Raw genomic sequence first — 15,608 nt, 5'->3', positions numbered from 1 at the left:
TGTCCTTCCCACTTAAAAATACTAAAGATCTCTATAGAGCAAAGGTTCTCCACTTAACTGTGGGAGGGACAGACTCCTACCTACCACAGCAAAAACAGAGTCAGTATGTGACAATGTCTAATGAGAATGAATACGCTGTAATCTGAAGAGAGAGACTTATTTCCCCAGGTGAGTGAGGGTCATGGCTCATGTTCCAAATATGACTGGGATGGTATTACACAGGGGTTCCCTGGGGGGACTTGTGAGAGGAGACTAGTAAAGAGCTCTGTGAGTCTGCCCACAGGGAAATGCAGCAGTCTTGGAGTCTATCTCTGAAGAGTATCTACAAAAGAATTGGGACCCACAGAATGGGAGAATATATTTGCAAAGTACCTATCTGACAAGCAATTAACAACCAGAATATATAAGGAAGCCAAACAACTCCCTAAGAAAAAAATCTAATAATCCAAAAAAGTAGGCAAAATATTTTTGTTTTGTTTTGTTTTTTTTCGAGACTGAGTCTTGCTCTGTCACCCAGGCTGGAGTCCAGTGGTGTCATCTCGGCTCACTGCAGCCTCTACCTCCTGGTTCAAGCGATTCTCATGCCTCAGTCTCCCAAGTGGCTAGGATTACAGGTGCATGCCATGATGCCCGACTAATTTTTGTATTTTTTGTAGAAATGGAGTTTTACCACATTGGCCAAGCTGGTCTCCAACTCCTGACCTCAAGTGATCTGCCCACTTTGGCTTCCCAAAGTGCTAGGATTACAGGCGTGAGTGTCAGGCAAATGATTTGAATAGACTTTTTTTTTTTTTTTTTTTTTTTTTTTTTGAGATGGAGTTTTGCTCTTGTTTCCCAGGCTGTAGTGCAATGATGCAATCTCGGCTCACTGCAATCTCCACCTCCCAGGTTCAAGCGATTCTCCTGCCTCAGCCTCCCAAGTAGCTGAGATTACAGGCACTTGCCACCACACCCAGCTAGTTTTGTGTATTTTTAGTAGAGACAGGGTTTCACTATGTTAGCCAGGCTGGTCTTGAACTCCTGACCTCAGGCGATCCACCCACGTCAGCATTCCAAAGTGCTGCATCCAAGAATCCATATTCCTCACAGGAGCTCACTTCCAGCAATCCATATAGTGTGAGTGTGCATGCACTCTGTGTGTATGCTTCTTCAGTAAATTTACCAGGGTTAATTTCACTTTCCTCTTAGTCTTCCTTTACCCTGAAGTACCTCTATACTTATGTATCTAGTTGCAATTATCTCTTCCTGCACCCCATTAGATTATCATGCATTATTTAATTTATTTATTTTGAGATGCAGTCCGCTCTTTCACCCAGGCTGGAGTGCAGTGGCAATTCTCCTGCCTCAGCCTCCCAAGTAGCTGGGATTACAGTTGCCTACCACCACACCCAGGTAATTTTTTTTAATTTTTAGTAGAGATGGGACTTCACCATGTTGGTCAGGCTGGTCTTGAACTCCTGACCTCAGGTGATCCACCTGCCTCGGCTTCCCAAAATGCTAGGATTACAGGCGTGAGGCCCTGCGCCCTGCCACTCTGTTTTATATACTGCATATATTACCATCATAACTATCTTATGGTTGACTATACAATTAGATCTTAAGATATGTTCTACATTTTTTTTAAACTCTCCTCACTCCAGAAATATATTGCATAGCAATAAACGTTTGTGGTGTGAAAAAGTCCTAAGAATCTTTAGATCAGGATTATACCTGAACACAAATGAATGATCTTACTTTGTGTTAACTAAAATCAAGTAAATTATAGCAAAATTCTAAAAAAATATAATTTTTGCTGCAGAGAAATAAGTGCTTGCAGCTCATTTCTAGCCAATGGTGGTTTAGTCATAGGGAGGTTGTTAAACACCTTTCTGAGAAACTCTCAAGGCACATGTGTTATTATCGGAGGGAACATATGGAACCCACCATGGGTGCAAACGGGGTGCCTGGGACTACTTTAATACACAGTTTTGAAGTATTCACCTTCATTCTGATTAACTTTCTTAAATGTTTACCTTCATACTTGGCAACTGTTTAAATTGGTGCTTCAACTGTTGTGACCATCTGCTCAGAGAAAATTTTGAGATTATGTCACAATTTTCAGAGCCTCAAATCAGTTTTAGAGCTGCAGGAGACCTTAGAAATCGGAAAGTCTAAGTCCTTCACTCATATGTTCATAAACATCTCTTCACTGCCTGATGTGTGTCAGCCTCAGTGCTAGGTGCTGGAGATGAGGAGACATCACACATGGTCCCCGGACTCTTAGCACTTACACTCTAGCAGGAAAGAGGGACATCAAAACAGATTCAATAAGGTAATGTGAATGCTTATCTGATAAAAAGGAGTCCAGGGAACAAATGTGTTATGTACATGAGGTGGGCTGAGTCTTTATATATGGTTCAATGTTGACTGAGGTGGGAGGAAGTGGGAAAAAATTAGTCGAAAATAAACCTGGAAGGCTGGGCGCGGTGGCTCACGCCTGCAGTCCCAGCGCTTTGGGAGGCTGAAGTGGGTGGATCACTTGATGTCAGGAGTTCAAGAACAGCCTGGCAAACACGGTAGAAACCCGTCTCTACTAAAAATATAAAAATTAGCTGGGCATGGCAGCGGGCACCTGTAGTACCAGCTACTCAGGAGGCTGAGGCAAAATAATTGCTTGAACCTGGGAGATGGAGGTTGCAGGGAGCTAAGATCATGCCTCTGCACTCCAGCCTGGGCAACAGAGGGAGACCCCAGCTCAAAACAAACAAACAAACAAACCTGGAGAGGAAGGCAGGGGCGAGATCAATAAATATTAACTGAGCACCAACTATGTATCAGGTTGCCAGACTCTATGCTCATTGCTAAAGATGTGAAAGATACAGCCTTACCCTCAAGGAGATTATAATTTAGGTGGATGTAATCAAATTACAGTTCCTCACAGGAATTCACTTCCTGTGATAAATGCTTGACTAAGTATATGAAAGATATAAAGGAAAGAATAATTCATTCTATTTGGAGGTGGGGACAACAGTGGCATGTACTGTGGAAGATCACCTGAAGAGGCTGTTTACCAGGTAGACCAGAGTGGGAGGGCACTGCAAACAGAAGGGACAGCATGTGTACAACGTAGTATGAAGTCTTCCAAAACTTTAAACAGTTTGATATGACCATGCATTTATTTCATTTAGGGAGTGATATGGTTTGGCTGTGTCCCTACCCAAATCTCATTTAGTAGTTCCAATAATCCCCACATGTCCTGGGAGGGAGGTAACTGAATTGTGGGGGCAGTTCCCCCATGCTATTCTTGTGATAGTGGGTAAGTTCTCATGAGATCTGACCATTTTTGTTTTGTTTTGTTTGTTGAGATGGAGTCTCACTCTGTCGCCAGGCTGGAGTACAGTGGCGCAATCTCGGCTCACTGTAACCTCTGCCTCCCAGGTTCAAGCAGTTCTACTCAGCCTCCCAAGCAGATGGAACTACAGGTACATGCCACCATGCCCAGCTAATTTTTGTATTTTTAGTAGAGGTGGGGTTTCACCATGTTGGCCACGATGGTCTCAATCTCTTGACCTCATGATGTGCCTGCCTCGGCCTCCCAAAGTGCCAGGATTACAGGCGTGAACCACTGTGCCTGGCCACAATCTGACAGTTTTATAAGGAGCTTCCCCCTTTGCTTGGTTTTCACTCTTCTCTCTCCTGCCACTATGTAAAGAAGGACATGTTTGCTTCTCTTTCTGCCATAATTCTAAGTTTCCTGAGGCCTCCCCACCCATGCTGCACTGTGAGTCAATTAAACCTCTTTCCTTTATAAATTACTTAGCCTTCGGTATATCTTTATTAATAAAGCAGCATAAGAACAGACTAGTACAGGGAGAGAGGCAGGAGATGACACTGGACTGAGAAGACAGAGTTGAATCTTGTTCAGCTGTACATTTCAAACTAAAGAGCTTGGACTGTATCCTAGAAGAAATTAGGAATCACTGAAAGGTAGATAAATCAAGGCCTAGATACAATCAAGCTACTCTGAGCTAGCTGGTAGATATACAATTAATTATATTTCCATCAATTATTTTCTGTATATTTCACAATAATAAAGGACACTCTACTAGCAGAGTGGAGAAGGGTCTGGATTAGAGCAAGACTGGTACAGGGATTGATCAGTTAGAGACTATCAGCATGGTGTGTATGGAAAATGACGAGGGCTGTAACTAAGAGGGTGACGTGAAGGAATGAGGAGGAGTGGTCAAACAGAAGAGAAAGTTCAGTCGGATGCTGAAGTTCGCAGGACTTAGGGAGACACTGAGTATCTGGCATGAGAGGGATGGAAGAGTCAAGGATGGCTGCTAGGTTTCTGGCAAGGGAAACTGGGAGGAAGCATTCTCTGAGAATGGAAAGAGTGGCAGATAAACAGCTTCAGGAAGAAAGATGAACTCGCATTTAGACACACGCTGCAGATGCCTGTTGGACATCCAGATGGAAATTTCTAGCAAGCAGAAAGTATTTATGAGTCTAGAGCTCATACGGGATGAATGGCTGGAGATATCCATTGTTGAGTCATCAGCGCAGAAATGGAAGCTGAAACCACAAAAGTGATAGTCTGCATGGGCAACACAAGGAGAGTACAGGCAAGGTTACAGAGATACCAACATTTAAGCAGCAGGAAGAGGAACAGGGAGTCAGTCAAAGAGACGGAGATAGAGAAGTGTATTACATATATGTATGTACGTTTATATATACACACATATAAATATATATTTAAATTTCTGTAAATTATGTTTTTAATTTTGTTATATACCACTAAGAGGTATATTATGATGTTCTAATGTCTTAAAAAGGGCCCAGCCAAGAGCATGCCTGTGATACACAAAGCAAACAATCAAGAACCAAAGCCCCTATATATGGCCCATACACCCCAAGAGACAATATTCCTGTCTCAGTCACCCCAGGGCGAGGTACGAGGCAACTAGGGAGCATCCCTATAGTTTAGAGCCCTCCGAAATTATTCAAACTAGCTAATCCTAAAATGTCTACCCTGACCTGCCTTTCCTTTCCTAATGAAAATCCAATAAAGGCTCTGGCCTAACATTTTCCCCTTGCTCCTGTCTTCTGCCTCTGACCATTCTGGTGTCTTTCCCATGTGCCTCTGCAAGGCGTGTTGTGCTTCCTGTCTTCAGGACCTGTAAGTGTAATAAACTTTGCTTTTCGGCGCCTCTCCTATGTCTCCTCTTGTGGCTGCACCTGACTGACCATCACATAAAATAATATGGTACAATAAGAAAACAGTGACCTGGGGTACAGGAGAATCATGAGAAACTTTGAAAGAAAGTGAGAAGGTTTAAAGGAGGAAGGAGATAAAAGCATCAAATACTGCACAGATATGAAATATGCCAAAGAATTTAGAAAGAGCCTTGACTTTGACCCTGGGACAACTTGTCCCTAGTGAACTTTGCCAGAGTGGTTTTAGTGGAGTACTCAGGGGCAGAAGCTTGACTGCATTGAAAGAAAAGGTAAAGAAGTATAAACTGCAGGTGGGGAGTATTCTTTGTAAAATACTCATCTCTTGGGGAAAAGGAGATCTAAGATAGTCTGAGGAGAATATAGGATTGAGGGCAGGGTATCAGTTTTGTTTTGAGACTGAAGAAATTTGAGCAAGTGTGGGGTTGGGAGCAGCCAGTAAAGAAGGGGAGTTGAAAACAGAGAAGAGCGAAGGAATAATTGCAGGCACAACTTGCAAGAGCAGAGGATGCACTAGCCAAAGACACAGGCAACTGCAAGTTGCACAATATCTCCCTCTTCCTATCCCATTTGACAGCCCATTTACCAGCCGTGTCCCTGGATAAACTGTATAACCTCTTGACCCTCAGCTTTACCATCTTTAATGCGGTTATTGTCCAAGAACATAAACGGCCTCTGAAAGTAGAGTTCTTTTGATGCCACGATTCCCCAGGACTTTCTGCTGGTGTGTTTTGCCTCTAGATCATTGAGTCAAACTAAGGTTTAAAGTTGTGAGTAATTGTTCACTGCTGTTGGGAATGTAAAATGGCACAGCCATTATGGAAAACACTATGGTGGTTCCTCAAAAAATTAATAATACGATTCAGCAATTCCACTTCTGGGTATATACCCAAAAGAATTGAAAGCAGGGACTTGAATAGATACTTGTATATCTATATTCACACATGCATTATTCATAATAGCCAAAAGAAGGAAGCCACCCAAGTCTCCATCAATAGACGAATGTGTAACAAAATGTGGTATAAACATACAATGCAATAACACTCATTAAAAAGGAAGGAAATTCCGACACATACTACAATGTGGATGAACCTTGAAGACATTATGCTAAGTGAAATAAGCCAGTCACAAAACGGCATATAATGTATGATTTCACTTGTATGAGGTACCTAGAGTAGTCAAATTCCTAAAGATAAAGTAGAATGGGGGTGGGGGGGATAGGAAAATGCAGTTATGGCTTTGTGGGCACAGAATTGCAGTGTGAGAAGATGAAAACATTTCTGGAGATCGATGGTGGTGATGGTCGCACAACAATGTGAATGTACTTACTGTCAACCACCTGTGCACCTACAAATGGTTAAAATGGTAAATTTTATGTTGCATATATTTTATCACAATTTACAAAATACATTCGCTTAAGTAAAACAAAATGTCTACAACTAGTAGAAAAAACACTATAAATTTCATGGTGTAACTTTTCTCATACATAGCAACAGGCCCAAGGATATTACTATCCAGAAGAATATAACTAATATTTTAACACTAACTTTTAGTTGCCAAGCAAAGATTAAATTATGGCCCCTATACTCTGGTTATACCAGATAGGTAAGAACCACATTTTGCGAACATTTCCATCAAAAATGCTTTCAGTGAAAAAGTTTTGATGCTTTCAAACTTACCTGTTTGAAAGTTTCCTGTTGTCAGATAATGAGACATAATAGTTGATAAGATATCAGAGTATGAAAAGACATTGTGGGCAGAAAAAAATTTCATTTGAAAATCTGCTGGAATACTTAAAGAGTTCTTCATAGAAACCCTCAGAGGCCTAGAGGCTCCTAAGTGTTGTACACAAATTTACAGGAAAGAAATACCAGTAGAGTATCTCTACTATGAAAATCTGAAATCCGAAATGCTCCAAGGAGGATTTCCTTTGAATGTCATGTTGGCATTCAAAAAGTTTTGGATTTGGAGACATTTTGGATTTTGTATTTGGGGATTAGGGATGTCCAACCCGTATATTCTTTTCTGGATAAGTCCTCATTACTTACAAATAATGTCAATAATAGTCACAAGGAAACAAGCAAACTAGCCTACAAGAAGCCCCTGTCCTTGCTTTCTGATACTAGGTGGGGAAAAAACGTTTTTCCTAGTTTTTGACCTGTTACACTGTCCTTCTTCAAGTTTTGTATTTCCTATTCTTGTCTCCTAAATATGGGTATTTCCTGAGAGATAGGCCTTGGTCGCCTTCTCTTCTCTATGAACACTTTCCCTGTTGAAAAGATCATATACAGATGTTCCTTGATTTATGATGGGGTTATGTCCATATAAGCCCATAAGTTGAAAATATTATAAGTCAAAAAAGCAGTTAGTACACCTAATCTATCAAACATCATAGCTTAGCCTAGCCTACCTTAAACATGCTCAGAACACTTACATTAGCCTATAGTTGGGCAAGCTTATTTAACACAAAGCCTATTTTATAATAAAGTGTTCAATATCTCATATAATTTATTGACTACTGTACTGAAACTGAAAAATAGAATGTTTTTATGGATACTCAAAGTACACTGCTACTAAATATACATAGTACCATTGTAAAGTCACAAAAATCGTTAAGTCAAACTGTCCTATTGGGGACCATTTGTACACCAGTGATTTCAACTATTGTTTCTTCATGAATGACTCACACATTTACACATTTAGGCAGAGCCTCTCTTTCCTGAGCTTTAGTCTTGTATTTCTAACAACTTCCCAGAAATTTTCTCTTGAATATTTCACCACTATCTCAAATTTTACAAATGTATTTGGGCTCTGAGTTTTAAAGCCAATTTACCTTATGGATATTCCCTTTCAGCCCCAATTTCCTAGGCTCAAAGAACTGGAGTCTTTCCTGATTTCCTTTTTTTCTTCTTCTTTTTTTTTTTTTAGACAGAGTCTTGCTCTGTCCCCCAGGCTGGCATACAGTGGTGTAATCTCAGCTCACTGCAACCTCTGCCTCCCAAGTTCAAGCAATTCTCCCTGCCTCAGCCTCCCAAGTCGCTAGGATTACAGGCACCCACCACCATGCCTGGCTAATTATTTTGCATTTTTAGTAGAGACAGGGTTTTACCATGTTGGTCAGGCTGCTCTTGAACTCCTGACCTCAGATGATCCTCCTGCCTTGGCCTCCCAGGGTGTTGGGATTACAGGCATGAGTCACTGTGCCCAGCTCCTTCCCTGATTTCTACCAATCTTTTTCTCCCATCATCCACTCAGTAACTAAGGATAGTGCTATAAGTACTATAGTACTATGTGCTAACCAATTGCACTACTGGGGCTCCAAGATGGTATTATTCATTTATTGTACCCTTGGTTTTTTTACCTCTTACCTTTACTACCCAACACCAAGACTATCCTATCCTCTCATCCATGCTATCCTATACACTTTTGCTAGGTTAATGTTTCTAAAAGATTACATGGAATATTCATAGTTCTGTCATTCACTCCACAAATATTTACTGAGTGCTAACTTCATGTAAAAAGCACAACATGGGGCTGGGCTCAGGCCTGTTATCCCAGAACTTTGGGAGACTGAGGTGGGCAGAGTACTTGAGCCCAGAGTTCGAGAACAGACTGGGCAATACTGTGAAATTCCATCTCTATGAAAAATACAAAAACTTAACAGGGTGGTGGTGTGTACTTCGGTGGTGTGTACCTGTAGTCCCAGCTCTCGGGAGGCCAAGATGAGAGGATCACCTGGGCCCAGGAAGCTGAAGCTGCAGTAAGCCATGATCATGCCACTGCACTCCAGCCTGGGTGACAGAATGAGACCCTATGTCAAAAAACAACAACAACAACAACGAAAAAAACACAATGTTATACACTCCAGAATGTAGAAATGCATGAGATAAGGGCCTGTTTACAGTTTAGAGGGGAAAAGGCTTGCCCATAAATAATTTTAGTTCAAAGTTAGAAACTGGTAATAAATACAAGAAGTTCCAAAAATATCATGGGCTCTCAATATAAAGAAAAATTATTTCTAGGGATAATTTTAGAAAAATTACTTTTTTTTTTTTGAGAGGGAGTTTCGCTCTTGTTACCCAGGCTGGAGTGCAATGGCGCGATCTCAGCTCACCGCAATCTCTGCCTCCTGGGTTCAAGCAATTCTCCTGCCTCAGCCTCCTGAGTAGCTGGGATTACAGGCAAGCGCCACCATGCCCAGCTAATTTTTTGTATTTTTTAGTACAGACGGGGTTCCACCATGTTGACCAGGATGGTCTCGATCTCTTGACCTCGTGATCTATCTGCCTCAGCCTCCCAAAGTGCTGGGATTACAGGCTTTAGCCACTGCGCCCGGCTAGAAAAATTATTTCTAAAGCTTTAAATAATGGACAGAATTTCAACATTTGGAGATGATGGGGAGGGACAGGTATTTCATATAAGGGACATGAGCAATATATAAAAATGTAATGGCCGGGCGCGGTGGCTCACGCCTGTAATCCCAGCACTTTGGGAGGCCAAGGCGGGCGGATCACGAGGTCAAGAGATCGAGACCATCCTGGCCAACACGGTGAAACCCGTCTCTACTAAAAATACAAAAAAATTAGCTGAGCGTGGTGGCGCGTGCCTGTAGTCCCAGCTACTCGGGAGGCTGAGTCAGGAGAATTGCTTGAGCCCTGGAGGCGGAGGCTGCAGTGAGCCTAGGTGGCACCACTGCACTCCAGCCAGGAGCCTGGTGGAGCGAGACTGTCTCAAAAAAAAAAAAAAAAAAGTAATGATTTATGCATGAAGTACTTCACAAGGTCTGGTTTACCACTTACTGAGGGAGAATGGACGGGGAACAGCAGAAAATAAAAAAAGTTTTGAATCCAGGTTAATAAACTTGACCTTTAATCTACAGGCAACAGAAAGCCATTGGATCAGCTATTTTGGATCACGGTGGTGCTTGAAGATGACTACACCTATAGCAAGTATATATGAGATAGGCTAGTAGCAGCGTAATGCTAGAGGCAGGACATCAGTGAGAAAGGTACATGCATTTACACCGTTCAGGGGATAATTATCAGAACTTTGATTAGGTGGGGGCAGTGGGTAAGAAGATGCTGGAATTACTGTAGGGTACAATCGACAGGACTTGGCAAGTGATGGGAGCATGAACAAAAAAGAAAGGGCATCAAATCTGTCAGCAAAGTTTCCAAGTTGGCGGTATTAACAAAAAAGGATGCATAGCCTGGGAAGCAATTTGGGAGGGAACAGGCCAAGCTTTGTCGGGATATTAAGTGTTTACACATTTGCGGAACATCCCAGAAGACAGGACAAGGCTCCTGGAAGTAGCTGGATACCGACAGCTGAAACTGGAGCAGAGAGGGGGTATGTTTCCGCAAAACCACATACAAAATGGACTACGGAAATCTTACTACCGAAGCTTGCCCGGGCAGGAGAGAAAGGCGAAGCATCCCCTAGGTCATCACTCGTGTCTACGCTTCATGGCCTGCTCTCACCTGACGTTCCCCACGAAGCCTCCGGAGCAGGCGGCGGGAAGGGCCCTTTCCCTCCCTTCTCCAAACATACTCAGAACTTCCGTCTCTACCAGTCACCGGCTCCCAGTCAAAGTGGCTTAATAGACAGCGACGTTTTCGACTGCCCAGCCACCAGGCAGGCTGAAAGCGCACGGAAGGCATCATCCATCTTTAAACAGCTACTTGCCCACACCTCCTTGAGCTCTGGGCGTTGCGCCAACATTTAAAGAAGCGCTCTGCTGCAAAGCGATCTACACAACGAGCCTTAGCTATCGCGAGACTTGACAGACAGCCCAGCCTCAGCATCAGCCCGCCGGAAGCGGAAGTCGGGTGGTTGTCGGATTCTAGCGGAAGGGCCTCCGTTACGTTGGAGGGCTGGAGTGGTCTGGAGTTCCGCGGCGTAGCTGGCTAGAGACCACCTCTCCTGTGGCCTCCAGTGCCTCGCGGGCGGGGTTCAGCCCAAGCTGGATAGAGACAGCCCTTCGCGGGTGAGTCGCCCCGGACGCCCGGGAGGAGGGAGCGGGGCGACCGAGTTGGGTGGCCGGTGAGGTGACCTCCGCCTGAGCGGTGAAATTTGTACTCTTTGCGAGACCGAAAGCCATTTGCCTGTCACGGCCCGTAATTTCCCTCACTTCTGGAGGTGTAAGGTGCTTCGGAATGGAGCAGATCTGCTAGAACCCTTGGTAAACAAGCTGTGATGTGCCTTGAGGACAGACTAGAAAACGCAGTTGAAAAGTCTGCATCTTCGTCTGTTTTCTAGGCTCACCTCCTAGGGCAGCGAAACCCCATTCTCGTTGGTTATTTCAAGGGTTAGTCGCCCGCAGCCGAAGTTTTTTGTGGTTTTATTTGTGGTGAATAAACTAGTACTGTTCGGGTACAAATCTGAAAGGCTTACCCTAAAAGAACATACATACTTTATGAAGTTCTTATTCATACTTGAACTATATTGCTTTTGAAGGCCCAGAGGACAAATCTTGTAGCTTCTAGCTCTTCACTGTGAGAGCCAGTTCCCTATTTGGAATGCTATTAGCTTTGAAAGTCTTTAGAGTACTTGTTTTTTGTTTTGAGACGGAGTCTCTCTCTGTCGCCCAGGCTGGAGTGCAGTGGCGCCATCTCAGCTCACTGCAACCACCGCCTCCTGAGTTAAAGTGTTTCTTCTGCCTCAGCTTCCCGAGTAGCTGGGACTTACAGGCGCCTGCCTCCACGCATAGCTAATTTTTTGTATTTTTAGTAGAGATGGGGTTTCCCCCTGTTAGCCAGGATGGTCTAGAGCTCCTGACCTCATGATCCGCCCGCCTTGGCCTCCCAAAGTGCTGGGATTACAGGCCTGAGCCACCGCGCCCGGCCTTAGAGCACTTTTACCCCAAGTCTTTCCTTGAGTCAGACATAAATGCACCACCCTCCCCTCCAAACACCTTTTGAGAGTAAAAGTCAAGTTTGTTTTCTTTCTCCCGCAGATTTAAACAACCTAAACATTAAGCAGTACAGCTGCCTCAAATCTCTGGGGTAAGTAAAGCTTGGGTCAATTAACATTGTATTTAAATTCCGTTCTCAGTAATAATACAGTTGATATTTGTTTACATGAGTGTGGGTGGGGAGTCGTCCGAGAACATAAAAATGGAGTAGCACCTTTTACTTGCCTTATGATTTTTACTGCCTGTCTGGATTATGCATGAGTCATCTTTTTAGTGATTTCTGTGATCCTGATAGAATTCTAGGCATGATTTTAATTAGCTGAATTTATTTGAAATTCATTCCTTGGATTTGAGAATTTGACATAGAGTTTGCCAACCCCAGACACACTGAAAGGCTTTGATATTTGGTATTTGATAAAGCACACTAAAAACAATAGCCTGAAAGTGTCAGGCCCGGTAGGATGGCTCATGCCTGTTATCCCAGCACTTTGGGAGGCTGAGGCGGGCCAATCACCTGAGGTCAGGAGTTCAAGACCAGTCTGGCCAACATGGTGAAATCCCATCTCTACTAAAAATACAAAAATTAGCTGGGCGTGGTGGTGTGCACCTGTAATCCCAGCTACTGGAGAGGCTGAGGCAGAAAAATTGCTTGACCCTGGGAGACAGAGGTTGCAGTGAGCCGAGATCACGCCATTGCACTCAAGCTCTGGGCAACAGAGCAAGACTCCGTCTCGGGGAGGGGAAAAGAAAATAAGACAGTGTCTACATATTGCTTCTTGCAATCCAAACAATAATTTTGGTTTAATATTGTTGGGGTGAAGGTAGGTAGTATAAATGTTACAAATAGATGCATATGTTTGGAGGAAAGGCAGACTAATGAAGAAGTTATCACAATAGCTTTCAATATCACATCTCTTTGTCCAAAATGTTTTATTATAAGTTGATACAGTAAGAAAATAATTTTGGCCAGGCCCAGTGGATCATGCCTGTAATTCCAGCACTTTGGGAGGCCAAGGCAGGAGGATCACTGGAGCCTAAGACTTTGAGACCAGCCTGGGCAACATGGCAAGATCCTGTCTCTTCAAAAAATACAAAAATTAGCCACTTGTGGGTGGCATGCACCTGTAGTCCAGCATCTTGGGAGGCTGAGGTGGGAGGATTGTTGGAGCCAGTGAAGTCAAGGCTGCAGTTACCTAAGATTGTCACTGTGCTCCAGCCTGGGTGACAGAGTGAGAGATCTTGTCTCCAAAAAAAAAAAAAAGGTTGAATTCAATACCTAAAACATAACAAGTCTGAAGGACACAAAGACTTCCACAAATACCCTCCCTAACAATTGTTTACATCTTAGTTTTTCATTATCTAGAGAGATAGTGTTAATTTAAAAAAATTTTTTAAATAAAAATGTCTTTAAAATTGTACAGAATTTCAGAATGACTGACACTGCCGGAGCTGCTCCAAACTTTGAAGAGATGTTTTCTAGTAGATTCACAGAAGATGACAAGGAATATCAGGAATACCTAAAACGCCCTCCTGAGTCCCCTCCAATTGTTGAGGAATGGAATAGCAGAGCTGGTGGGAACCAAAGAAACAGAGGCAGCCGGTATGTAAAGAACAAATGCAAATGGTTGACCTGGCAGAGGATAGCGTTAATCTGCTAGACTGTAAGGCCAGTGAGGGCAGGGACTAGTTTTTAGTATGTCATACCTAGTGCCTAATAGTGCCTGGTATATTGTTTCTGATAAATACTTGCTTTAATATTTTTTCAGCACCATGTATTTTTTTCCTTGCTGTTCAAGTGTGTGTGTTTTCTTGTTTTTAAATGTTCTTTCTATAGACTAATACTTTCTATGCAAATCTACTTTAAAAACCTAGAGTTTTCTAGAACTTGTTCAATTCCATAAAGAAAATATTGTTTTGATTTTACTCTATGAAGAAGTTTACAAATGGAAGTTTACTTTTACTTAAATAAATTACCATACCATTTTTGTACAAATGAATAGATTTCACTTTAATTCAGAACCATTCTATTGGTTATATAGTCTGCCTATTTCTCTGTAAAGTGTATGTAGTACAGTACTAGAAGAATGATTTCAGTCTTAAGAAAGGTTTGAATAACTGGTGCTGTAACATTCTATTGTGAAAAATGTTTTTTAGTCTTATTTATTGAGAAACTAGATGCACTGCTATGGGTTTGTCATGTGTTTTTTTAACAAGGAAGTTCAAAGACTTTTTGTTTTGTTCTTGTAGATTGCAAGATAACAGACAGTTCAGAGGCAGGGACGGCAGATGGGGGTGGCCAAGTGACAATCGATCCAATCAGTGGCATGGCCGATCCTGGGGTAACAATTACCCGCAACACAGACAAGAACCTTACTATCCCCACCAATACGGACATTATGGTTACAACCAGCGGCCTCCTTACGGTTACTACTGATAGAAATGTTGGCAGCTTTTAGTAAAAGCATTTACTCTGTTGCCATGACAAAAGTTTGGGTGACTTCTGTTGGTCATAGTTATACATCTGATTTTAGAGAACGCATTATTTTTTGGAAGTTAAGACTTAAAAAAAAAAATAGATCTTACTTGCGAGATGTGATGGTTGCTGGTAATACCTGAAATTGTGGATTATATTGCTTGACTTCTACCTCAGAGTCTTCCTTGTTTGATGACGTAATAGTGCTTTGAGTTTGTTATATTTTCTTATTTGACCTCTAGGAGACCTTTGTTTTACACAGAAATAAAAATTTTAAAATAGAAAATGCTTGCTTTTACTTTGTAAGGTAAGAGAGTATCCATATACTTAGATTTGCTCGTTTCTAAAATTCTAGAATTTAATACAAAATCAGCTCATGAATGCACAGCTATGCTTCTTGTGAAAGACTGTACATATGTACATAACATCAGCAGTTGAAAGATAAAACAATTGCTTTTTTTTTTTTTTTTGCTTTTGTTACGTGACTGTGGTACTTTGTGATTCCTTACTCTATAGATAATGAGTCAGCTCCACATTTATTTGGGACTCTTTAGAGGGAAATCAGTAATAAAGCTGTAAAATAAGGAAGGAATCATTGTCAGTTTGTGTCTTGAGCTGGTGGTGGTTGGGATTAGGGTGACATTGTTTTATATACCCACTAAGGCTTTTCACTAACAACATAGCAGGTCAAAATTCACACATACAAAAATTTAACTCTGCGATGTTCAAACTTTCCTCTTTTTTTTTTATTTCTTTTTTTTTTGAGACAGAGTTTCGCTCGTTACCCAGGCTAGAGTGCAATGGCGCGATCTTGGCTCACTGCAACCTCCGCCTCCTGGGTTCAGGCAATTCTCCTGCCTCAGCCTCCTGAGTAGCTGGGATTACAGGCACATGCCACCATGCCCAGCTAATTTTTTTGTATTTTTAGTAGAGACGGGGTTTCACCATGTTGACCAGGATGGGCTCGATCTCTTGACCTCGTGATCCACCCCTCTCGGTCTCCCAAAG

At 42.3% G+C, this 15,608-nt stretch overlaps 2 protein-coding genes across 2 annotated transcripts in view; one reads left to right on the top strand and one right to left on the bottom strand.

Annotated features, from left to right (window-relative positions):
- HOMER2 (homer scaffold protein 2) overlaps positions 1–10,975 on the bottom strand; it is a 142,057-nt gene extending 131,082 nt beyond the window's left edge. The window contains exon 1 of the mRNA XM_010350139.3: positions 10,695–10,975. Coding sequence (XP_010348441.1) covers positions 10,695–10,762 — 68 coding nt within the window. The 5' untranslated portion in view covers positions 10,763–10,975. The remainder of the gene's footprint in view (positions 1–10,694) is intronic.
- A 51-nt stretch (positions 10,976–11,026) lies between these two features.
- RAMAC (RNA guanine-7 methyltransferase activating subunit) lies at positions 11,027–15,113 on the top strand. Its single transcript, XM_039480053.2, has 4 exons — positions 11,027–11,200; positions 12,170–12,218; positions 13,549–13,727; positions 14,375–15,113. Exons 3-4 carry the CDS (start codon positions 13,558–13,560, stop codon positions 14,559–14,561), a joined length of 357 nt encoding a protein of 118 aa, XP_039335987.1. The 5' UTR covers positions 11,027–11,200; positions 12,170–12,218; positions 13,549–13,557; the 3' UTR covers positions 14,562–15,113.
- Positions 15,114–15,608: the final 495 nt, after the last annotated feature.

Source organism: Saimiri boliviensis, chromosome 5 (assembly GCF_048565385.1).
Source record: "Saimiri boliviensis isolate mSaiBol1 chromosome 5, mSaiBol1.pri, whole genome shotgun sequence".
Classification (NCBI taxonomy): Eukaryota; Metazoa; Chordata; class Mammalia; order Primates; family Cebidae; genus Saimiri; species Saimiri boliviensis.
This window is presented reverse-complemented; position numbering and strand designations above follow the sequence as displayed.

What these genes read in the sequence shown, in the direction of transcription:
- RAMAC (XM_039480053.2), top strand. Translation starts at nt 13,558, where the DNA reads ATGACTGACACTGCCGGAGCTGCTCCAAACTTTGAAGAGATGTTTTCT. An exon ending in CAAAGAAACAGAGGCAGCCG is followed by an intron (nt 13,728 to 14,374) that starts GTATGTAAAGAA and finishes TTGTTCTTGTAG; the next exon opens with ATTGCAAGATAACAGACAGT.